The 26,403-nt window shown below is 35.2% G+C and overlaps 2 protein-coding genes across 2 annotated transcripts; one reads left to right on the forward strand and one right to left on the reverse strand.

The window, feature by feature from the left end:
- The first annotated feature begins 1,778 nt into the window (after positions 1-1,778).
- LOC140798476 (probable glutathione S-transferase GSTF1) lies at positions 1,779-4,670 on the forward strand. The gene is made up of 3 exons (XM_073152317.1): positions 1,779-2,148; positions 2,608-2,656; positions 4,077-4,670. Exons 1-3 carry the CDS (start codon positions 2,002-2,004, stop codon positions 4,529-4,531), a joined length of 651 nt encoding a protein of 216 aa, XP_073008418.1. The 5' UTR covers positions 1,779-2,001; the 3' UTR covers positions 4,532-4,670.
- Positions 4,671-19,574: 14,904 nt separating this feature from the next.
- On the reverse strand, positions 19,575-25,476 carry LOC140798506 (asparagine--tRNA ligase, cytoplasmic 1-like). The gene is made up of 6 exons (XM_073152356.1): positions 24,940-25,476; positions 23,070-23,663; positions 22,615-22,865; positions 22,398-22,527; positions 22,175-22,233; positions 19,575-20,009 (listed from the first exon to the last, which is right to left on the reverse strand). The coding sequence occupies exons 1-6, from the start codon at positions 25,366-25,368 to the stop codon at positions 19,826-19,828; spliced, it is 1,647 nt and encodes a 548-aa protein (XP_073008457.1). The 5' UTR covers positions 25,369-25,476; the 3' UTR covers positions 19,575-19,825.
- Positions 25,477-26,403: the final 927 nt, after the last annotated feature.

Here is a 26,403-nt window from a genome sequence, read left to right on the forward strand (position 1 = left end):
CCGACTCGAGCTCGAGATGGTAGTAGACGACGTAGCCTAAGCCCAGTTTTAGTTGGTCTCAATTTTAGTTTTGATTTATGTACTTTTAATTAGAATAAGAAAATATAGTGTCTAACTACGAACTGAGCTTTAGTATAATTATTGTTTTTAATATGATATAAAAAAAATGAACAATGTATTAATATTGGAGGGATCAAAATGGCTTTTCACTTTACTAATAATATTTCTAATAGAGCAATCACAATTATGAATCAAATAGCCCTAACCTGCTTGTCAACCCTTCCTTTCCCACCCAATAGATTGGGCGTGAACATCTTCGTCCCCTTCTATAGGCAATAGGGATCCCTGAGCGATATGCTGAGAGAGGGCAGTGATAGCTTGAGCTCGAATCACGGAAGAAGCAAGCCTTTCTTAGTCTTTGACCTAGCCTTGATATAATCCCGCAGCCCCGGTCTTTGAATACTTAGCTTGGCAATTTCTCGTGGGCAAACAAAGCAATAGAATTTTGAAAAAGTGATAGATTTAAATTATGCCAACGATTAAATTAGAATTAATTTAAATTTATATTATACATTTTATTATATATATTGGAAAGTGAATTTAATTAGGAATAAAAAAAGATAAAAAAGAAATATTTAGTCAGTCAACTTGAATAGGGTGACCGACCGAGTTCACAGACTCCATGAACTTAAAGCAAACAAGAGCTTAAGAAGTAAGTCAAATTTTTTTATGGAATTAGACCTTTATATAATCCTATCTTTATAAGATAGATTCAATCCAATGATTATGATTTAACCATCATAGAGATAAAACCATATCACACCCTTGTTCTCATTTCACCAAAATCCTATTTGGTAGGGAAAATGGAACAAGGGGGATCTAGAAGGGTGAAATGAAACTTTTCAATCATCCACTACACTTTGTGTGTAGGGATTGACAACTATGGAGATATAGGGTGTAAAATCTATTCTCACAAAACCACTGCATAGTGGCAGGTGAGAGCAGCTCTGAATTGAAAAAAGAAAAGAAGAAGGCAAGCTTAAAGCTAAAGCCAAAAGGTATTATTATTATAATGTGAAGCTTCTAGAGGAGTAGGAGGAGTAGGTTATCAGTGAGGCATTTATTTAATAAAAAGATGAAAAAAAAGTGATGCATTCCCATAATGAGTTTTTATGTATACCCTTGGAAAATATCTTATTTATATATAAGATATTTATGCATATAAAAACTCTTCTTTTTTTTTTCTAATGGGTACTCATGCAAACCATCAGTTAAAAAATATAATTGGTTTAAAGGGTTATATATAAAAATATGGATTAACCTTATGTGATTTGACTCCATTATATAAAATATTCGTGTATTTTTAACTTAAACGCTTAACTGAGTGTAGTTATTACTCTTCTTATCTTATTTAAAAAAATTAGATGTCAAATTTGAATATCTTCGTTAAAAAAATAAAATTTTAGAAGATTTAATAAACTTTCTAATCTAATTAAAATAATACTTATTAAATTTTAGACGATAAAAATATAATAAAAATATATAAATATTTAATAAATTTATTATATCACTGTCATATGAAATTCGATAAGTATTATTTTAGATATCCTAAAGAAAATTTATAATTTTATTTTTAATAAAGTATAATTAAAAAAAAGTAAGGTACAACCTTTAGTCGAGTTGAATACTTAAATTAAAAGTAGAGAGTTCGGTGAAATCAGGCCAAACCAAAGCATAGGGATAAATAAATTATAATTTCTCCTAAAAATATAAAATTTGGAAGGGGGTATCCATGCAAATGAGAAGCTAATAAGCTTTTTAGAGGGTATTTTACATGCAAAAAATTAAATAAAAAACTTCTATAATTAGCCTTCTTCTCTCCTCCATTTCTATAAGAACCCCTTCAAAGCTCCACCCCCTCTTCCCCATCCACAGAGAGAGAGAGAGAGAGAGAGAGAGAGAGAGAGAGAGAGAGAGAGAGAGAGAGAGAGAGAGAGAGAGATGGTGATGAAGGTATACGGATCGCTGGTGTCCAGCAACGTGGTACGTGTCCTCGTGTGCTTGGAGGAGGCCGGAGCCGAGTACGAGCTGGTGCCGATCGACTTCGCCGCCGGCGAGCATAAGAGCCCCGCTCACCTCGCCAGAAATGTAATTTTCTCCAAACTTTTATTTATGGCGACTTTTTTTAATGGGAAAATATGCAAATAAATCTCTGAATTATGGGGTTTTTATAGTTCAAGCCTTACTTTATTATTTTTTTTTCAAAAAAACCCTTTTTTATAAAAAAAAATATTCAGAAAAGTTCTGAGTTAATTTATGCTCATATTAGCTTATCAGAATAGGAATATTCTACTTTTATTTAGATTAATATTTTTAAAATTATAGAGATAAAATTACAATCTTATTACGTAGAAAGTCTTAAATAAAATGTTGAGAATAAAATTTAAAAATTTTAAATTATTAATTTAAATAAAATATATTCTCTTAATGTAAGGCTGTTGAACCACGAAAATCTCATATTATAGGGGTTTTTTTGCAAATTTCCCTATATATATATATATATATATATATATATATTAAGATTTTAATTGTTGGTTTTCTTTGCAGCCCTTTGGTCAGGTCCCTGTTCTTCAAGATGGAGACCTGATACTCTTTGGTTAGTATATTTTCAAGTATACCCTTGTAAAAAAAAACTCTTATTTGCATTTAGATCCCTTTAAGATGACATTTTAGATATTTAAAACACTTTAGCTTCTTTTTTTGCATGGAAATATTTAGTTTTTAATTGTATAAAGACAGAAAATACTTTTATTATTGCTTGTATTCATTTAATTTAACTTTTTGTATGTTAAATTATTAAAATCACTTTGTGTTGTTATCGTTCACACTCTACCATATAAATATCACTATATCTTGCTTTTAATGCCTAAAGATGTGATTAGTTGTTCTTCATCTAATAACTGCATTAAGACTATTCCATTACTTTAAAAATTAAAATTAAAAAGTAAACTAAAATAATATCATTCAATTATTCGCCTTTAGAATATTGTTTCCCTTTTACTTTACTTTTAGTTTAACAATAAAAAATTTACTCAGATATTAATGTTGTTTTATATTTATAGTTAAGTTGAATCATATATATATATATATATTCTAAACTAACGCTAGTATGGTTTTAGGCTTAAAAGTAAGATGGCTTAATTAAATTTTACCCCTTACTATAAAAGTATATAAATATTTTTTTATACTTTTGAAAAGCTGCAACTAAACTCATCTGTTAGCCTTCCATGAATTAAAATTGACGTGCTAAGTACGTTAACAGTACATCATTTTCAGATAAACGAAATTACCTTCATAATTGTCAAAAAAAAAAATTAGACAATTTTATTCTCATCTAATTCGTTAGGATGAACTATAAAAAGACATTCTCCACTCTTCTTTTTCAACCCATCTCCTTCCCAATCCTTAATAATTTTTTTCATCCATCCTACCTCTTTATATTTTCCCCGCATGACTTCTAGCACACCAACATCAAAGAGGAAGAAGAATAGGTTTCTCTCAATCAGATAAGAATAGATAAGTAATTTTATATTATCAGCTAATAAATCCTACTATTTTTCTCCAACAACAAAGAGATAGAAACGTAGCGTTTAGGGGTTGTAGATTTTGAAAGTCTAAAAAAATATTTGTACGATTTTATAGTATAGAAGGCAAAATAAAAGAAGGGTCAAAGTGTAATTAAGCCTGGGGTTGTAGATTTTGAAAGTCTAAAAAAATATTTATACGATTTTATAGTATAGAAGGCAAAATAAAAGAAGGGTCAAAGTGTAATTAAGCCTGAGTATAAAATACATGGATGTTAGTATCACTGGGTGTGTTTGATAAATTTCTCTCAGTTTTAACTGGTAAAGTTATTAGATTATCTAGGTGAAATTATGAATCCTAAAAGATAGGATGAAAAATATAAAGTTTAGAAAGCATACTTATAAATAAAGAGGCACATCCATTTGGTCAATCTACTCCCTTATTATTATTAAATTATCTGATACTTGAAATCAAAACTCCCCGACAACCAGAATCGCGAGCAATCTCAAGGTACATCCTCCGCAAGCACAAGTCAACCTGCGTTGACCTCCTAAAAGTGGTCAACCTACAAGAGTCAGCTCTAGTGGACCAGTGGTTAGAGGTGGAAGCCCAAAAGTACGACCCCGCCGTCTCCCCCATCGTCTTCCAGCTCCTGGTGCTCCCCATGCTCGGCGGCGTCTGCGACCAGGCCGTCGTCGACGCCGCCTTGCCGAAGCTCGAGAAGGTGTTGGACGTCTACGAAGCTCGCCTCTCGAAGTCGAAGTACTTGGCCGGCGACTCCGTCACCCTCGCCGACCTCAGCCACGTCCCTCTGACCTACTACTTCATGGGAACTCCGTACGCGTCCATCATGGAGTCGTACCCGAACGTGAAGAAGTGGTGGGAGGCGTTAATGGCGAGGCCGGCGATGAAGAAGGTGGCTGCTACTTTGTCCACGTCTGCATGAGAGACTATTTACATGCATGCATGTGGACGTTGTCATGGAAATGTTACCGTTGTGTGTTTGGATGCACGCACATAGATGTGCTTATGTTGCAGTATGGATGATTCAATAATGAAGGTCTCTAAGGTTGTCATAAGAAAAATCTTGAACTATTGCCCACTATAAACTATAAAAAATTTCTCACCCCAACTGTGTTACTAAAAAAATATCAAAGCATAATTTCACCCTCAATTTTTCTCTTTTTCTTTGCTTTAAAATAAAAATAAAACAGTCCTTAAAATACCTAAAATTACTCACGTTACACTTAATGATATGTTTAACAAAAAAAATACTTTCAAAGATATCGCTTTAGTTTATAAATTATAAGTATCATCTAAAGTTAACGAAGAAAAAATAAGAAAAGTCTTTAAACATCGCACTATAATTATCGCTGTCTCTAGGCGATTTGTAATACAGAACCTCTCCTATTTATCTATAAATTTCATATCACACATTGACTTAATTTAACGTTAATCATAGAATCACTAAAATATAATGCTACTTAAAATTTTCCAAAAATAAATGCAGCCATATATATAATAAGCGATTTGAATGACCAAACCACTGTATTATAATTAAAACTTAAGCTTTGGGAATTCGTATCACAAACACTATTCCTATTATGATTGAAATGTGTATCAAAGAAGTAATAAAATTACAGCATTTGGCTTTTCAAGTATCACAAAAATATCAATCTATATTCTAAAAAAAAATGCTAGATTATAAATTTATCAAGTTACTGAAAGTCCTGCCTTTCCGGTAATAATTATGTTTAATTTTCAGCCCTCTGATGTGACAATCATGACTCCCTCTTCTTTCTTTCTTTCTTTTATTATTTATTTTTAAGGGCAGAGCTTGTAGGCCATCATCTGACTCTTTCAAAGGGAGGAAAGCACACTTTCTCCGGGACAAGGATTTTCCTAGGATTAAGACTGACTTGAATGTTTTGAGGATTCATTTACTTGTGTAATAAGTTCTATACTAATATAATTATACTTATTTTTTATACGATATTTTACAAATCACTTTCTATATTTTATCTATTTTGTGATTCACATATTGTCTTTAAAATTTTTTATAACTCGACCCTTCTTTTGCTCTATAATTTTTATTTAACATCCTAAGTTAATTTGACCAGTACCAACAAAAAAATATTTCGTTATCATATACTGAATAATTTATAGAATACATAAATTACCACTGTCTTCTTCATTCTCTTCTTCGCTCTCATTTTCCCATCATTCATCCACACCCACCTCATCATGCCAAGTGGGAGGTTTTGATCTCCAAATCGGAGTCGGTCAAGATGTTCAGTTTGCTCAATCTTTTTCGACGAACCCTTACTTGGAGCAACGATAGATAGAAGAGGATAAATAGGAAAGAAAAAGAAGAAAAATATGAGGAAGATGGTGGAGGGGAGGGGATGGTGTGAGTATATTAGTAATTTAATTAATGTCAGTTAGTTAAAATAACGTTATGATGTTGTATATAAATTATAGAAAAAAAAATGAAGAGTCGAATTATAAAATTCTCAAAAATATGAATCACAAAATAGGTAAATTATACGGCGTGATTTGTAATATTCTATTTCTTATACTTACATAAGAGAGGTTATACCGATTTAAGTTATTCTTGTGTTTCTTATTAACTTATTCTATTTCAATCCAAGAGAAAGCCAAAGGCTAAATAATAAAACATCTTAACAAACTCTAACAACTTACTAGCTATGCACTAATAATAAAGCTAACAAACTCTAACAACTTACTAGCTATACACTAATGATAAAGCTAACAAACTCTAACAACCTACCAACTATAATATGTGGCTAAGTAAAACTAATTACAAAATATACTATAATACTCACCCTCAAGATGGAGCTAGGATATGAATATCAGGGAACAACCATCTTGGATAGCAAAGGAAAGAGAAAAGAAGTTGGTAATGCTTTAGCAAAAACATCTGCTAACTAATGTTGAGTTCGAATTGGTAGAAGCTTGATGGCGCCATAAGTAAGCTTGTCACACACAAATGGCAGTCTATTTCAATATGTTTGGTGCGTTCATAGAAGATGGGATTACTGGCAATATGAACAACGGCTTGATTATCACAAAAAAAAAAAAAAAAAAAAAAAATCAAAGCAGGTTCTTTAGAATCAATTCGAAAATTTTTGAGCAACTATCAAAGCCAGACAAGCTCACTGGTTGAGGAAGCCAAAGCACGATATTCAGCCTCAGTAGATGAACAAGATAGTGTAGTTTATTTCTTGGCTTTCCAAGATACTATAGAATTGTTAAGAAATATGTAAAAGCCACTTACAAATTTCTTCGAATCTAGTCAAGAACGTCAGTCAGTACCGACAAAAGTTCGAAGCTAAAATGAAGAAGAGGAAGAGAAAAGAAGTCCTTGTCGAAGAGTGGATTTGAGCTATTGCAAAAGGTGACGAGGAGCATTAAGGTGGGATTGATGAGGTTGAGAAACAAACTGACTCAATTTGTAGACAGCAAAGGTAACATCAAGTCTGGAAATAGTCAAGTACAATAATCGTCCAACAAGCCTTCGATAGCTACAAGCATATTCAAGTAAGTCACCTTCAAAAGACTTTAGCTTAATCTTAGAATCTATTGGTAATGCGGTGAGCTTACAACCAAGAAACCCTGTGTCTTCCAACAACTATAAAGTAAATTGCATCTGGAAAAGAAAAATTCCTTTAGAAGAATGAGCTATCTCCAACCCCAAAAAGGAGCTAAGATCCTTCAATTTAAACTGACTATGAAGAAAGTGTTTGAGAGAATCAATTTCAGAGGGATTAGTACTTGTAATAATAATATCATCAACATAGACAAGAAGAGCAACAAAGAACCACCACTTCTCTTAGTGAACAAAGAATAAATTGACTTGAATTGAATAAAGCTATGATAAATAAGAATTTGAGAGAACTTTGAAAACCATTGTCGGGAAGCGTATTTCAAACCATATATCAATTTATGTAACTTGCAGACAAGTTTCTCCCCATGAGTAGTAGACTGCTGTGATGGAGAATAACCCATGAGGAAAGCATTATTAACATCTAATTGAACTAAAGGCCAGTTGTTAATAGAGGCAATAGCAAGAAGGATTTTAACAATGACAAGTTTAGCCACAGAAGAAAAGGTCTGAAAAAAAAATCAAGACCCTCTTGTTGAGTATACCCGTTAGCCACTAAATGAGTTTTATATCTTTCTCTATAGCCATTTGATTTATGTTTAATCTTGTATATCCATTTACAACCTATGAAATATTTTCCCTTTGGAAGAGATATAACAGACCAAGTTTTATTTGCTTCCCTATCTTGAAGCTCAGAATTTATAGCATCTTTCTAATGAACGAATTTAATAGCTTGATGGAAAAGTTATGGTTCATAATTAGAGGAAATGGACATAAGAAAAACACTAAGAGATGGAGACAAAGCATCATAAGCTAGGTAATTGGACAAGGGTATAGAGAAGAAGTAGGTGGAAAAGTTTTGCTAACAACTTGCAATGAAAATCTGTCAAGTAAGATGAGGTTTAATATGTCTGGCACTCTGCAAAGAGGAACCAAATCGAAGATAAGTTCTTGAGGCAATTAAGGATAAAATTAATCAAGAGAAATATGATTATCTAGAGTAACAATATCAATGTTAAAACTAGGAATAAAAGAAGAAAGACTAAGGAGATAAGGTACTGGTTTGGGCAACACTATTGTGGTTTAGCTAGACCAAGACTAGACAACCCATGATATGACTGGGGTTGGATCTAATTGTCTCGAGCGGAATCACTTTTCCTTTCATAGAATAAAAAATTCTAGTCGTTGCGTTTGAATGTAGGCAAGTCGGGTTCGAACGCCTCGTTTGAACGTTTGCATACATTCACAGATATACAGAACGCGAATTGTCCGTTCGAACAGTTTCAACCCCGTTCGAACACTTCCATTCAAATGCCTATATACATTCACAGATACAGAGAACATATTTTGCCCGTTCGAATGCGCTCGATAAGAATGCATTGTTTTTAGGGTTATTTTTATTATTTTGTTTGTTATGTTAGCCTCTACATATGTGGAAGATAATCTTATGGAGATCAATGAATGAATGAACTTGTCTTCTTTCTCCCTCTTTCAACCTAGCTCCTCCCTCCTTCTCTCTCATCCCAGGTGAGGATAACCATTGCTGGTAACCAAGCTATGTACCCCTTTGTCTAGTCGCCCCTCTTATCTCGGAGAAACGACCCACTTCCCCATCCTCTTCTCTGCTTTGCACAGCAGTAGTACTTTCATCACATCATCATTACTGCATCTCCACCTTCATCACCTCCACCTATCATCAACACCTCCACTAGAACTTTTCCTATTTTTGCCTTAGCTACAATCTAAATCTGCGAAGGGCGTAAATACCAAAAACATAGATCGATCAGGAAAATACGAAATGATCCCATCTGGTTCCGTAATTTTATGGCTACGAAAGAACATCTAACGAATATATTCTCCTAACTGCGTGGACTATCTTCCTACACCTAAGTTTGATCGGGTAGTCAAGATCAAACTCTATCATTTGGTGTTAGTGCAAGTCGGGCCTCGGACCTCCATTAATGGTGAATACAAAGTCTATGGCTGCAAGGAAACAACCTGAAGATACACCATTACACGGAGAGGACGTGACCATCGGAACCTCAAACCATGGTATCGAACCAACCAATGCGATCGCGGATAGCCCTAGTTGGCCTACGCCGAATGGAGGAGATCTTGTGATGGCTTTGGCACGCAATTATGCCATGCTTGAGATGGTGATGATGCAGTAGGTAGGTAACATGCAGACGGGTGGGTCAAGTTTAAGGAGATAATGCTGAACCGGTCAACCGCATTAGAGACGGGATATGCAAGATCGTCCGTCAGTGATTCCATCATCAACAGAGGTGCCACCTATCCAAGTGCAAAACTAGCGGCATGATGACCTATTGCTGCCCCTTCCTGATGAATTCAAACCAGCACTAGTGGTAACTCCAAGACCGGTGCACCATTCCAATTTGGTATGTCGACGAGGAAGACATGATTCAAAAATAATCTTGAGCATGTGAGAGGCTACCCAAAAGCTGAACCACGCCCTCATAGATTTAGACCCGAACCAAGGCCAAATATGAACGAAGACATAATTCATGGCTGCACTGCATGGTTGGAATTTCCGAAATTTAAAGATGGCGATCTAGCAGATTGGTTATTCCAAGTGGAGCAATATTTTAATTGTCAAGGAAACCTTGAGGAGTCAAAGGTATGCCTAGCAAGTTTCCATCTTCAAGAAGCGGCTCTTCATTGGTATTAATCCTTGATTAGCTGATGTGAGATCTGTGGGTGGGCTAATTTTTCCACTAGTATTACTCATTGGTTTGGGACAACAAACCACGAAGACTTTCTTGCTATCCTTAGCAAGATGATACAGGAACATCCGTGTCGGAGTACCAACTGGAGTTTGAGAGAGTGCAAAGTCACTACATACCGCCATGGCCCAAGATCACCTTGAGAAGCACTTTTATTTTGGGGCTGCAGGAGGAGATTCAGACAGACGTCCAAGCACTCAATCCTCTAACCTTGGAAAAGGACTTTGAGAAAGCCGTATGGATGGATAAAAAGCACAAGGCGCTACGGAGTGTGTCAAGAGCAAACTAGGCCGACCAAGAGGGTCGTTTTGCGCCATGAGTGACAAGTGGTTCTACTGCAGGTTCGAGGGTAGTAATTATTGCATCTGGTTCGAAGATCCCTTTTAGACCATCTTTAAATGTTAGGGGAGGCACACGCTCTCCTGTTTGAACTCTCACACTTGCCCAAGTAGAGGAATGAAGAGCGAAAGGGTTGTGCTTTTGTTGCAATGAATGCTTCACCCCCGAGCATCAATGCTCGAAACCAACGGGGAGTATAATGCTCATTGATAGCCTCGAGGATGCTGAGGATGAGATTGTACGTGAAGTGATCATAGCGGAGCCTCAAGAGGAAGCCTTGGACAAATGCGCGGAGGAGGATGTGCAAGCGGAGATTCCTTGCACGCGTATTCAAGAACTGCTTCGCCGAAGACCCTATTGGTGGACAACCTTAGAAAATGTTGTGTGCATATCTTAATCGACTCCAAGAGCACATAATTTTCTAGATGAGCGGCTGGTTCGAGTCATTGGATTGGAAGTGGAAGTGACGATTGGGTTTGACGTCGCCATTGGAGACGGCACCAAGTTGAGGGCGGACAACTTATACCGTCAGGTCGGTATCTGAGTCCAAGGTCATGAGTTGACCGTGGATTTGTATCCTCTTACATTGCGTGGTGTTGATGTGGTCCTAGGCACGCAATGGCTACAAGGTTTGGGCCCCGACAAGTTCGATTTTAACAATATGTGGATGACTTTTCGGAGAAACAACAAGGTGGTGCGTTTTGATAGAGTGAAGTCCCAACCGATCCCAACATTGCAACCTATGGTGGGGCTGCTGGGTGCACGTGGTAAGGCCTACCTTTTTTAGATGGGACCAGCTGAACTTGAGCCAAAACTCGAGCTTAAATACACCTATTACATTGCTGGACTTACTTGTTGAATATTCAGATCTATTTGAGGACCTGAAGGGGCTGCAGCCGGTTAGAGAAGCTGATTGTCGTATAGAGATCATTTCAGGAGCTGAACCGGAGAAGGTGAGGCCTTACCAATACCCTCATGTGCAAAAGGAGATTATATCAAAGATGGTTACTGAAATACTAAAGCAGCAAATTATCGAAGTAAGTTTTGGGCCCCGTCAGATTCAAATTGCCCGTTTGAACACCTGCATACGTTCGCAGATACAGAGACGTGAATTGTCCATTCGAACGTTTTTGACCCCGTTCAAACATGCCTGTTCAAATGCCTGCATACATTCTCAGATACAGGGAACGTATTTTGCCCTTTCGAACGTGCCCAATCTCGTTTGAATGTGCTCAGAAAGAATGCATTATTTTTAGGATTATTTTTGTTGTTTTGCTTGTTATGTTAGACTCTAAATATATAGAAGGCAACCTTATGGAGATCAATGAATGAATGAACTTATTTTCTTTCTCCCTATTTCGACCTAGCTTATCCCTCCTCTCTCAAGCTAGGTGAGGATAATCGTTGCTAGCTACCGAGCCACCTATCCCTTCATATGGTCGCCCCTCTCATCTTAGAGAAATGACCCACTTTCCCCTTCTCTTCTCTGCCTTGCACAGCACCAATACCTTCATCACATCATCATTACTCCATCTCCACCTTCATCACCTCCACTAGAACTTTGCTCAATTTTGCCCTAGCTACAGTCCGAATCTGCGAAGGGCATAAATACTAAAAATGCAAACAAGGAAGATACAGAATGATCCAATCTAGTTTCATTATTTTATGGATATGGAAGAATATTTGACGAATATTTTCTCTTGACTGTGCGGACTGTTTTCCTACACCCAAGCTTGATTAGGTAGTCGAGATCGGATCGGACTATATCAAACACTAAATCAAAAAATGGATCAACAAGAGTATCAAAGGAGAAATATTGTGAAAAGGAAAAATATGTTCATAAAAAGTCACATCACGAAAAACAAAGAAAGGCTTAGATTGAATATCATAAAGTCTATAACCTTTAGGCTTCATTTACTTTAGGAATAAGGTCAATTCTATAATAGGTATTTCTTTGTGTTATTCCCTAAATAAAGTCTTTATTTCAGGAATAACCATTCTTATTTTTACTTATATTCTAGAATAAGGATGTAATAATTATCTTTGATGTAATATAGAATAAAAAAATATGAATTTTTTTTTATAAAATTACCATTAATGCCCTAAGTTGATGAGATAGATATCACAAGTAAATTAGTAACTAGGTCAGTGTGTGGTATAAGATATAATTTTGATAAATAATATTTATATTTTATAATAAGATTATTATGATGTTTAGCTATTATATGATAGAGCGAACATCTGGCTTTTGCTTCATGGGAAAAAAAAGCAAAAGCACTTAAATTGTTATTGGAAACAAATAAAAGTTTTGTCTGCTTAGCTAAAGGGCATATAGAATAAGAAAACAACTTGTATTTGTTGCAAACAGAAGATAAACTTTCTTTCAACAACTCAAGGTTCTTAAATGATATATGCCCAAGTCTATCATGCCAAGTGCTGGTATTGACATTGTTAACAAAATTATACGTAGAATTTTAGATATTATGATCATCAACATCCATGAGATATAAGCCTTCAATCATTTTATCTTTGCCAATCATCTTCATTATTGCAGATCCTGAACAACACAATAATCAGTAAATAATCTGACAATAACCATGGAATCCTTGCACTCACTGAAATTAGATTGAACTTAAATTCAGAAACAAATAGAATATCTTGAAGCACCAAAGAAGAAGAAATCTTCATAATCCCAATTAAGAACACGTAAATTCTCTTATGATTAGGTAAGATAATATATTGTTGCAATCGCCCTCGAGGAAGATAATTGTGATCCGGGTCGCAGTGTTGGACAAAACTGAACTATGAAATTTTCAAAGGCAATAGAGATTGATCTAAACTATTGGAATGACTTAAGATTTCGATATGTTATTCCTCAAGAAGTCAAAAATCTAACGCAACTAAAATCTCGACTATCGGATTGGTAGATCAAAAGTTATAGTGGATATACTGACCAAAAGCCAGGGTATAACATAATGGACGTGGATGATGAAAGTTGGTGATGTGGTTAGGGTTATGGAAGGGAATAATAGCTAAGGTGGGTTGAATAGTATCTTGACAAGATGAGCGAGGAGAAGGGAGTTTTCAGATATGGCTGGTGGCTGGAGTGAGGAGGGAGAAGTGACAAAGAGTTAACCTTGGCCATGAAAGGAAGCTTCGGGTGGATACTGAGAAGGAGGAAGAAGGTCAGCTCAAATTTAGATGCAAAATAAATGTTCCAACAATTAATAATACTAAAGTGGTTGTTATCCTAAATATTTGGAGGCTAGTCAATCGTTCAAAAAATCATAAACAAACCCTAAAAAAAACAACTCAACTGACAGTTTGAACACCCCTTGACCTTGTTCGAACGGCCAAAAATAGTACTCTGGATGTGCAAACGTTGTGCAGGCATTCTAACGCACTCGCCAAATTTTTTTATTTTTATCCAAAAATAAATATAAAAATTGATCCAATTCGAGATGGATTGGTCATGTTCAATCCATATCATAATCAAGAACTGCAAACATATGCATTATGAACATGTTTCATAGATTGAAGACTTAGTAAAGCAGATGTGGCTTGTTGCTCTAGAATCAATAATCCAGTATATAGGGGAATTCAAAACTGGGTTGATAGAGACAGAAAAACAAGTACCTGATGTATGAGAGATAGAAGCATCAGTATTTGCTCCTATTTTAGCAGCAGTGAGATGAGTACTTAGCATTGCTATAAGATGTTGATACTAGTTGGGATTAAGCATTTGAACAAAGTTGTCTACACCTCCTTGAGACACAGCAAGATCATAAGTGGAATTAGAAAGTTGATTAGCAGTGGCTGAAGTATGAGAACTTGAATTAGACTTGTCTTGGTTTGTAACCAAGAGGGTAATCATGAAGCTTGTAACATTTGTCAATGGTGTGTCAATTATAACCACAGTGAGTACAAAGTGGTCTCTCTTTCCTTTAATTCTTGGTATGACTAGGGCCGTTAGACTTATAAATAGAAGCAGAAATGGCCATAGAATTAGGATTAGAGAGAGTTCCCGTTATTACATTGGCATTCCTTTGATTCCTCTTGAGAGACAAGAGTGAACTCTTTGTTGATAGGGGGAATAGGATCCATTAACTTGGCCACGGACTTAAAGCATAAGAGTCATGTAGCCTCATCAAAATAGGCATCACTGATAATTATCAACAAGAGCCTTAGTCCCTGCACAAACATATTTTCCACATGAATACATAGGCTTGTAAATACTAAGCTCCTCCCAAATACTTTTCAATTTAGTGAAATAAGCATTAAGATTAAGTTGACCTTGAGTATGATTCATAAGTTCCCTTCCGATAAACAGCCGCGACAATCACATATCATAATGTATTAAACCATGAATAGCCCCTATTATAGATAAATAAAGTAAAGAGTCCAAAGTAAATAAAATGCATTAAAAATTAATCATATTCATTAAGCTTTCGTCTCTCTCTCTCGAATTAGATCATAGTTATGCTCTATATAGAATTAGATTCCAACTGCAAAAAATATGGATCATGATGTCATGAATCTAATCTATCTAATTATTCGGACTTCGTATGAATATTTGTCGGTAATTCTCCCTAAACTACACAGATTATAAATTTCTGCAATTCAGAGACTTCAAAGCTAACTCGGACATGAATCTATCATTCCATCTAGCTAAAGTTGTATCAAAAACCACTTTTGAGTTGTAATCCCGAAGAAAACTAAGTTTCAAGCACTCGTGTGTTTGAATTTGTTACGTGCAAACTGAAGTATATAATTATGCTGAAATGAAACTTGACTCTCGAATTATAAATTACTATTTTATTTTATTGTCACTCTCACAACACTATTCAACCAACACATCAAAGAAGCATTCATGCATAATTTCCCCTTGGTTTTACATGTCCCTTCGTCTTCTTAACTCTTAAAAACTTCTAGAATAGTAATTGATTACAAATTAACTTCACAAGAAGAAGAGAACGGCGCCCAGGAATCCCAGTACTCCTCCGCCTATAATATATCTTACGAAGGCGGAGGAAGGCTGTTGGTTATTGCAAATAGTTAAGATGATTTCCTGATGGCGATTAATATTCTGAAACCTCCTCGTCATCCTATCCAGCTCACATGTGTCAACGCCCCGAAAGAGACACCAACACCTCCGGGTTTCGGAATCTATAATGCCATTGTCGTGATCCATAAACCTCGCGAGTAATGTATCGCAGTCGCCAATAACTTCTCTAGCTTTATTCATCCACTTCTCGATGAAAGGGTTGTTGGGCCTTGCCCTCTCAATGTGATACACGATGGCTTTGGTGGTGTTCACATCTCCTTGCAGCATCTCAAGATTCTCTCTCAAGTTAACCGCCTGCGCTAAGAGAAGCGCAATCCTTCCGACAAGCAAGTCGATGACTGGAGATAGAACAGCAGCTTCCATAGTTGCAGAAGCACAAAAGCAGGCACATAGAGAGACAGCCATTCTAGTATGCAGATAGATGGTATGCACAGCAATTCTAGCATATATATATGTATAGCTATAAGTGGATGGATCATGGATGGTTTGGTTTGAGTTGGTCGTTGCTTCATACACAGACGCAAGAAGACGAGATATAATTGAGAAAGCTGACACCAGTAATATTGACAGTTAATTGAACACCACTACGTACATCATTTAGGATAATACAAGTAGCATTCAAAGTATTCAAGTCTTATCCCCCTCTTTCCTTCTAAATTTCTAATTCGTACTTACACGCATTATTCAATAAATTTAATTGCTATTGACCAGATATCTAAGTTTAAATAGTACAAATAGGGAGCAAAACAAAACATATAGACAACCACAAACAAGGTTTGGTGGAGGGGAGAGCTTGTCAAACCCTAGCAGCACGATCTACTAGGGTCTAGGGTTGGCCCTGTACAAGCCTCAAATCTTAGTTATTAAATAAGTTTCACAATTGGATAATTAATAATTTACTCAAATAATAGAACTATTTATTCCATAGGGGTATTATGGTAATTTAAATTTTTTTTAATATTAAGTTTCGATGAATATGTTACAATTTCATATTAGTCTAAACCATAGAGCGGCAAAGTGATGCAAATAAAAGTTTACAATGGCTAATTTGTAGTTTACCATATCTAAAAACGATTATAGAATCTCCCAAAATAGTAAATGCATTAAGCATCTCTAGTGAAAGACAAATAATAAAAGGAAGGTGATGTCACTGTTCAAATGAGATTAGAAGGGAATTGGTTAGTTGTATTTTATAATAATATTTTTATTAAATGGGTGTTATAATAGGGTTTTTTTAATAATTGCCACCGTAAATTTTTAAATATTTATATTGCTACTACATTCTTTAAAATATTAAAATTATTATTAAAATATTTTGATTCTTGTAGAATTGTTATTATGGCTGTTTTCTTAACAGAATTTTTCAAACAGATTATTATTGAAGTTAATAAACACATATAAATAACTGAATTACCCGCTTTTCTTTAAGTTGATGGTTAGAATATTTCCCAAAAGAATTATTATTGTTTGCAAATTAAATCCTTGATACCAGAACACAAATGTGGTAGGGATTTTAAAAATCATCTTGTTAACTCCTATTATTTGTTACAAATATATATTAACAAGTTTAGAGATGATCCTGATTAAAAGATTAGCTCAATGCAAAAGTTTGTTTAGAGAGATTTACTAAGGGAGCAAAAAGAAAAGCTAGAGAGATAGTGGATGGTGATAGTAGAGCTCAATTTGCAAAACTAAGGGAGTATTGTGTAAACGTAAAACAATATAACTCAAACAGTGCTATATTATTGAAAGTGGAAAGACCAAGCATAGAGCTTCCACCTATATTTCAAAAATTATATGTCAAATATGAGGCACAAAAGATTGGTTTTTTGACTACTGCAGACCTATTATTGGACTTGATGGTTACCACCTCAAAGGAACATATGGTGGTCAATTATTGTCAGCAGTAGGAAGAGATGGGAATGACAACATGTTCCCAATTGCCATTGTAGTTGTAAAGGCAGAAACAAAAGACTCCTACCTCTAGTTTTTAGGTGAGTTGATGAGTAACTTGGAGTTTGATAGTGAAAGTGGTTTGGTATTCATATCTGATAGACAAAAAAGTTGGGTCCTTACATTTAAAGAGTTAATGCCAAATGTTAAACACAGATTTTGTTTGAGACACTTGTACAATAACTTCAAGATTAAATTCAAAGGAAAATTATTGAAAGACAAGTTATGTGGCTGCCTCAGCAAGGACAATAAAGGAGTTTGAGTATCATTTGGGGGTGTTCAAGCAATTAGAACCTGAGGGCAAAGCTTATTAGTGGCTAAAGAGAATTCCAGCTTTCTTATGGTCAAAATCACATTTCATTCCGAGTAGATGTGATATATTGGTGAATAACTTAAGTGAGTTATTTAATAGCTACACTTTAGAAGTAAGAGACAAACCTATCATAAGCATGTTGGAATGGATTAAAAGAAAATTGATGAATAGAATCCAAATTAAGAAGCAAGGCATACAAAAGTTTAATGGTCAAGTCTGTCCTAATATTTATGCAAAGCTTGAGAAAGTCAACATAGAAGCAAGGAATTGTTTTCCAACATATGCTGGTTTAAAAATATTTGAAGTGGATTTTTATGATACTAGGTATACTGTTGACCTAGAAGCAAAAACTTGTGGGTGTAGAATCTGAGATTTAACTGGAATCCCATGTAAACATGTTGTTAGTTGTATATATGTGCCAAAAAACTTACTGAGAGTTATGTTCATCTTCATTACTTGAAGCACACATGTATGCAAGAATATAGTTCCATGATACACCCTGTGCCAGGGCAACATGACTGGGTGAGCAGTATTGATGAATCAATAGCTCCACCAATTTATAGGAAAGCACCTGGGAGACCAAAAAAACTGAGGAGGAGGGAATCAGATGAACTAGCAAGTCATATTTTAATTTCTAAAAGGAATAAATATATGGTTTGTGCAAGATGCTTACAAAAAGGTCATAACAAAAGAGAGTGTAAAGGTCCAGTGCACCCTAATTCAAAATTGATGAAGAAGAATAATATTCAACCATCAACTCAGCTTACTTCATCATCAACATCTCAACCTACTTTGTCATCTCAGGCTCCAACAACGGTATTTGATAAACTAATGTTTTGTTAAATTTTTCTTTGTTTTGTTTGGTCTCTGTTAATTTCTTAGTCACTAATTTTATGTTACACTTGTAGCCTCCTAATTTTATGTTACACCAACATCAAGTCGATACATTACTAATATCAAATTATCCATTACAAGCTGATATATTGGTAACATTAATTATTGTCATACAATCATATAGAGTATCAAAATGATAAACAGTTTAACCCATATCCCAACTAAAGCTTTGAAAATAAAAGCTCCCTTTCTTCTTAGCTGTAGCTAATTTCATATCTAATTTATTAATTTTTTGCATCATCCTTGGTAACACTTCTCTTCCACGTTGGCATAATGGTGGATCAAGCCATTCGAAATAGCCACAATGTGTATTATTGCCCTAAAAATTGCACCATTAGATGTAATCTAACTACTAATTAAGTTTCATAAAAAATTAGGTTTAAAAATACTTACCATATAATTAGCACAACCTAGAAACCTTCTCCCCATGTTACCATATGTCCAAGCTGTTTTAATTGGAGCTCTTTGACCACAATAGCATTACCTTAACAGATTATCTATAATTAATGGTTGGGAAGAGACCATGAAAGAGGCCGTTAGTGGGAAAAAAAAAGTAAAATGAAGAAAGAAAATAGGTAAAAAGAGAAAGAATAGTCTTACACAAGAGGAAAGGTAATTTTGTCTTTAAAAAACTAGAAATGAAGGGAAATAATCTCACCAACTAGCTTTAATAGTAATTTAGCCGCGCTTTATTAAGTTAGACAGTAAATCTAATAGTATCACTTTAGTAAGTACAATAACTAATTTGAAACTTTTTAAAGTACAGAGCGGTAAAATAATTTAACATAAATAGAGAGGAATAAAATATATTTAACCTAAAAAATAATTAAAAAATAGAAAAAGAAACAAAATGATAAAAACTGCAATGTCACTATTGAAATACGGATTACAAGTTGGTTTTCAACTTATGCCAGTCCTAATTAAGAAGCCTCGGGGTTACCTGATGATCTCTTGCCAACTAGCCACTTAATTTACTCTTTTATTATGCTAATTTTATTGTCTTATTAAAAATATTCGGAAATTTATCAAAAACAAAATCATACAATTTGCATACTATTTGAATAGCCAAATCACTGTATGATAATTATAACTTTAGTTTTAGGGAATTCGTATCACAGACTCTAGTAAAACACTAGTAAATATCAAAAAGTTAGAAAAAACACTAGTAGATATGAGATACCAAGACATAAATAGCTCCCATTGGGATATGTTCACCAAAGTTTTCAGAAGAATATTAGGTCAAAAATCAGGATAACTGGGTATAGAATGCCATCTCCATTTGCTTGATGTAGAAGTAGAAGAGATCTTCAGAGATCAGCCTTCCCTGGGTATCTAGGGAAGGGGATGACATCTCTGATGTTATCAAGGCCAGTGGCGAAAAGGATCATTCGCTCAAAACCCAAACCAAATCCACTGTGCTTGACGGTCCCGTAACGGCGAAGGTCCAAGTACCATTCATATGGCTCTAGAGGCAACCCAGAATCCAATATCCTGATAAGAGGAGAGCACACAGATAATAACTATGCAGTAGTCAACTATTAGCATCATAACAATAAATAATCCAAGCTCATGAGAGATCAAGTATGATTCATGAACAAGCAGAACACAAAATTCAAACCCTGTTAAAGAGCAATTGGGACTCTTATCCTTTCTTTCGGATTTCCTCAAATTCCAGAGGCTTAATTCAGGTCAGCTCAGATGCCTTTCGATAATAAAGGATAGCTTGCTTCTTATTGCTCAGGTCAAGACAGCTATCAAGTTGCTGAGTCAATGTTGGTATAATAACTCATTGATTGGAATCAGCTAAAATAGCATAAGATATCATAGGAACAATGGCTTTCTAATTGTTTGAAAAATTGATGTTGACGGGAATGGATTCCTAAACTATATCGACATGGCAACAAACCTTTTCCATACAAGCAAACAGGAGCCGGACAGCAAGTTATTGGGCCTTGTTTGTTTTGAGTTCAAAGGGGTCCTTGAACTTGATCAAAAACCCCTAACCTAGTTCAGTAACTAGACACCTTTTTAATTTTTTTTTCCTAATCAAATTCAATCCCCAGTAAATAAATAATACATAAATTCTAATATTCTTTCAAATTTATTTCAATTTCACCTTTAATATGACTTAAATCTATCAATTTCATGTCTTGCCAATATTCTCTCTCCCTCGCTCTCTCTTCCAAAAAATATATAATTTTTTATTCAAAAAGAGCTCATCTTTAATCATGGCTCACAAAAAATAACACTAAAAAAAATTTGTATAAACAAATGAAAAAAAATTATTATTTAATATAATTTTGTGAAAGGTTTAGTGAGTTTAAAATGGATAACCTGCCTTTATATTTTATAAATTAATAATAATATTTTCATACTATTTGCATGACACATACTCAATTTCTCTAAAAAGATAAATATATTTCACTTTTTCATGTCACGTCAAGTAGGGGTGCATGTTGTCTCATTCTTTTTTACTATCGTCCTCGTAATATTATATTATTATTTAAAATAAAATATTAATCTTACATTATCTTAATAAATAAATAAAAATAATATGTAAGCCCATTTGCAGCCATTTAAGCATGCAAATCAGTATTAAAAAGCTTTTAACTGATTAAATAAATAATAGTTTTAAATTTTAGTATTAAAGTCAAAGGGCAGTTTGGTCCATAAATTTTATATATCATTTGTTCCTATCAAAATCAATACATTTTTCACTTTTTCACATCGCATCAAAAGTAATAATTATATTTTAACCTAGTTCACAACAAAACACCATATCTTCTTAGCATAATTTAAGATACCTAAATCAAGACTAAAAAATAGGGCCAACTAATCAAATTCAGAACTTAGCCTCAAACCAAATAAGGTTTAGTTATTAGCTATTCAGTTATACAAGATAAAAACAACTGACAAATCACTGTTACTTATACATTAGAATATTGGGTTTTTTTGTGTGCACCCTTAAAAAATCTCTTGTTTGCTTTTATGCCTTTCTAAAATTAATATTTACATGTATATTCCTCAAACATATGTTATTTGTATATATAACCTCCTAATTACTTCTTAAGTGAAGTCTAAATAATTTAACAGAAAAAATACAAAATACCCTTAACTAAGATACTTGAAAACTAGAATAAGAATATTTGTCTTTCATATTTAGATTGTTCAAATTTTAACAATCAGTTAACTCTAGAAGATATTCATGCAAAAAGTAATGGTTTTAAAGGTTATACATGCAAAAACCATGTGTTAAAGGGTATATATGCAAATATCAACTTTAAAGGGGCATACAAGTTAACAAGAAATTTTTGAAGTATATATATGCAATTTGTATTATCAAAATTTGTATGTCTACCACATGCAAGCCCATTAACAGTTTAACACTTCCTAGCAACCAAACATTTGCACCCACTAGCACCATGGTTGCTGCTGCCTGATAGCTGCTGGGGCGGTTCCAACTGACAGCCCTACAGGCGCAGATGTCCAGAGGTAGTGAAGATAAGTCGATGGGTTGGATTATGCAAAAAGCTATTGAATTTGGATTAGATTCAATTAGATTGAACCAAGACCATCTATGAACTTGGTAGAGTTAATTCAACATGCAAAAGTAGACAATGTCCATGAAAAGGAAAAAGTAGTTAGATATTACATACCTTTGTTTAAGATTTTCTAACCTCTCTTCTCTTTGGCTTCCTCCAATCAGTTCACCAACCTAGGGAACAGAATAAGATGTTATAATCCACATATAGCTAGATAACCGAAAGCAATTAATTTACTATGCCACTAAGTGAAGGCTCAATTATTAGCCATCCAAAGGTAAGAAATCAAATATCTACATATTTACTAGCTGCAAATCATGCATATTAGAAGACATACCTTCGGTACAAGAACATCCATAGCAGCCACAGTCTTCCCATCATCATTAAGCCTCATATAGAATGCCTTTATTCCTTTGGGATAATTATAAACAATGACTGGCTTCTTAAATATCACCTCAGTCAAGTACCTTTGCAATTGAAGAAAGCATCACCCACTTATATGTAGTTCAGAAAGTTGGTAATAAAATCGACATTGCAGTTTCTGAGTTGCATACCTTTCATGCTCAGATGCCAAATCAATTCCCCATTCTACCTTGTTCTCAAACTTCTTGTCAGTGACATTCTCCAACAGCTGCACAGCCTTTGTGTATGAAATGCGCTCGAATGGCGTCGAGGCAACAAGCTTCAGGCGTTCAATGGCTGTCTTATCATAATGTTTTACCATAAACTCCATATCTTCAAGACAGTGATCAAGTAACCACTGACAAAGGAATTGCACAAAACTCTCCGCATAATTCATATCATCCTGCAGTACAATGTAACCAACTAACCATGTAAACTTTTAATAGATTAAAAATTGAGCCTCATGTTTTGAATACTCCTACTTTCTACTTCCTTTAAGAACAATAAGATGAAATCACATCCCATTCTTAGAAGACATAAGCATGAATTTATACTTCTGCCGGTTCAACAAGTATGCCCATTGTAACACATTTCAGAATTAGTGTACCTGCAAGTTTGCAAATGCCATCTCTGGCTCAACCATCCAAAACTCTGCCAAATGCCGCGATGTGTGTGAATTTTCAGCACGAAAAGTTGGTCCAAAGGTGTAAACATTACCCAGAGCACAAGCATAAGTCTCCACCTGAAGTTGCCCCGATACAGTAAGGAAAGCTTGGCGTTTAAAGAAGTCAGAATCAAAAGCTATTCCTCCATCATCCTTCCGAGGAATGCCAGGTTTCAACTTAAATCTCTCTTCTAGCCTAGATAGATTTTCCTTGGCTTTTGTTAGTTCAGATACGGAGGCACCAATCTCTTCCTTGCTAGCTTTTGATGATTTTAACTGAGAAACTTTCTCTCCCTTCTCCTTCACAAGAAGCTTAGCAGCCTCTACCTCAGACTCTGATGGTGGAGGGTTCAGCTTTAATTCTTTCTCCACCTTTTCGGCAAGGCTAAAAAGTGTTGTAACTTGAAACATCTCACCAGCACCCTCACAATCACTAGTAGTGATAATAGGTGTGTGCACATAGCGAAAACCATTTTTCCTGAAAAATGTGTGTGTTGCATAAGCCAACTCATCTCTGATCCTACCAACTGCAGATATCTGTGAAAGTGAAACATTAGAAATAGATGAGATGATACTGGTTTTATAGATAATGATACAATCTTAAAAACTATGAAGCATGTCAAAAAGATCATTATGATACTGCTACAGCTAGAGGTATCAAAATTAAGGTAAAATCATGTATATAGATAAAGTCATGAAGAACAATGAAATATAGATGAAAAGGAAAACACTAATACTAAATACAAATGAAAGAAATAAATTCATGGAAAGCTCTGTTTGAAATGTATATCTATGCAGTAATAAAATTACAGCATTTGGGTTTTCAAGTATCACAAAAATATCAATATATATTCTACAAAAGAAAATTGCTAGATAGCAATTTTATCAGGTTACTGAAAGTCCAGACATTCAGATAATAATTATGTTTAATTTTCAGCCTTTGATGCGACAATAATTTTTCTCTCTTTTTTTTTTTTGTTGAGGGGAAACCTGTAGGCAATCATTTGACTCTTTCAGAGGCAATAGAGCACACTTTCTAGAGGACAAGGATTTTTCCAGGATTAAGAATGACTTGAACGTCTAACTACATATGGCATAGTGACCTCATCACTGGTTGCCAGTTAGAAAGAAGAAAAAGAGAATATTGACTTGGACATTGGCTTCAACCAAAGATGAAACATGTCTAGAAATGAAAATTTTCCAAAATAATGTTTTATCATATTCTATAAACAATTAGAAAATTCAGCATGCAACAAATATACAACAGTTCCATTTGGTAATGTTGCATATGAAAATGCAGGCTGCTTTCCTGGTTGATTTTTCATTGCTACATCAAACAAGCATACATGTTTAGCATACCAAAGCAACATAAACATTACCTTGGGATAAACAGCCAAGACAAATAATGCATTAAACCGTGAACAGATTGCAAACAACTTCACTCATCACAAAATTTGCTCATGATAGGAAAGATACTTGAAAAAGGCAGTCAAATAGGTAAAAGTATGAAGGAATCGATAAATATTTGAAGCGCATCGACAAGAAGAGGTATCAAGAAGGTCAAATTTGTCTACTTTGCAAAATTCCATCCTCCCATCGTCAGAATTTCCCCAAGACGAATCATTTAACAACTGGGGAGCAGGAAAACCAACTAGACATGCCAAAAACAAAAACATATTAATTCAGAATTGGTTCTTTTCATACCATTTACCAAAAAGCATCCACTTTTAATTGAATTAGAAGGAAAATAAAAGAATATCCCTCCATACAACGTCAAGCTCTCATCTTTCGAGATGGCTAAGAAAGATCGTACCGTATTGGTCCGAGCCCGGAGGTGAACGACCTCCCGTAGATTCTCCAGCGTAAGCTTGGTCTTCGGAAGCGGGTACTTGGCGTCTACAGGACCAACCTCGATCACCTTCTCGACGCGGAGCTCGATGCGTTGCTTCGCCCCCTCGGGCGGCTTCTTAAGCTCGCCCTCGACGAGCACGCAAGTGCCAGTGGGCACGAGCTCCGAGAGGCAGTAAACGGCCGCGTCGACGAGGACCTGGAGATTGGCGAGGCAGGATCCGTCGTTGAGCTCGAGGAAGGCGAAGGTGCCCTTGCCTTGCTCTCTCCCAGTCTTCACCCATCCTCCCACCACCACCTTCCGGCCGACCAGATCCACTGCCGCGTCGCCGGCGAGGATCGACTTGATGAGCGTGCGATGGAACGACGGCTCGAGTACCGGCTCCGCCGCCATTGGAGAGAGGAGAGGAGTGGGAAATGCGAGGGATTTAGGGCTACGGTTCGACTTTGTGCTTGGCTAAAAATGTCTCCTTTGAGGGATGGTAAATTGTACGCGCGTGCGAAGTCGCGTAGTAGTAGTTTGACAGCGTGGCGACCAAGTCATCGCCTTGATGGAATTTGGACCATTCTTACCTTAATTTTTAGTGGAGACCCATTGAAGCCTTCAGCCTTGCAATATGAAATAGGGTTTTTTTCAAATTCCCACTGAAAACTTTTGAAATATCATAATTTTTACTATATTATTTTGACTATTTTAGAATATAATTAATAAATTTATATAAATAAATAAAATACCTTCTTCTTTTTTAAGTTTAGAATGTAAAATATTTATCAATAAATTTAATGTCATGAAATAAGATATAATTTGTTATATATTGGGTAGCTTTTACTAATTTATGTAAGGATAAAATATTTTTTTCAATCCAAATTGTGTTTTAATCCTGATAAGTTGTTAAATTTAAAATTTTGATAGTAATTACGATATTTTAAAAAGTTTTCGGTGGCAATATGTAAAATTTCCTAGTTTATAATACTCCTTCCCTCCCTCCGGCTTCAGCTTCGAGCTTCGGGGAGGGAAAATTTCTCCTGATTCCTCTCAAAGACAGCAAAGAAAATTTCTCCTCCCCTTCCCCCGCCCCCAAGATCCAAATTTTTTATCCACTTATCAAACCGAATCGATTCGGGACCAGGGAGGGAGTCCATCCAGGAGCTTGGATCTTTCCGATCTGGTGGGCGAATATCTTTTAGATTTTGATCCCAATTGTCGAAATCTTCGTCTCAGAGCATTTCTTTTGCAATGAGCATCTCACAGACTTAAAATATTCGATCTTTCTCCTATTCTTGGAATTTTATATTTTTTTTAGCGTTTTCTTTGTCAAACCTCAGTTTTTGGGATGATTGAGAGAGTCATGGGGGTGGATTTGGGAACCACGATGTCGAAATTAGGGTTAACCTTGAACTCCGATTACGCTTCCATAGTTTCGATCAC

This window comes from Typha latifolia, chromosome 12, assembly GCF_019914945.1.
Source record: "Typha latifolia isolate L0001 chromosome 12, TyphaL0001v2, whole genome shotgun sequence".
In the NCBI taxonomy this organism is placed as follows: Eukaryota; Viridiplantae; Streptophyta; class Magnoliopsida; order Poales; family Typhaceae; genus Typha; species Typha latifolia.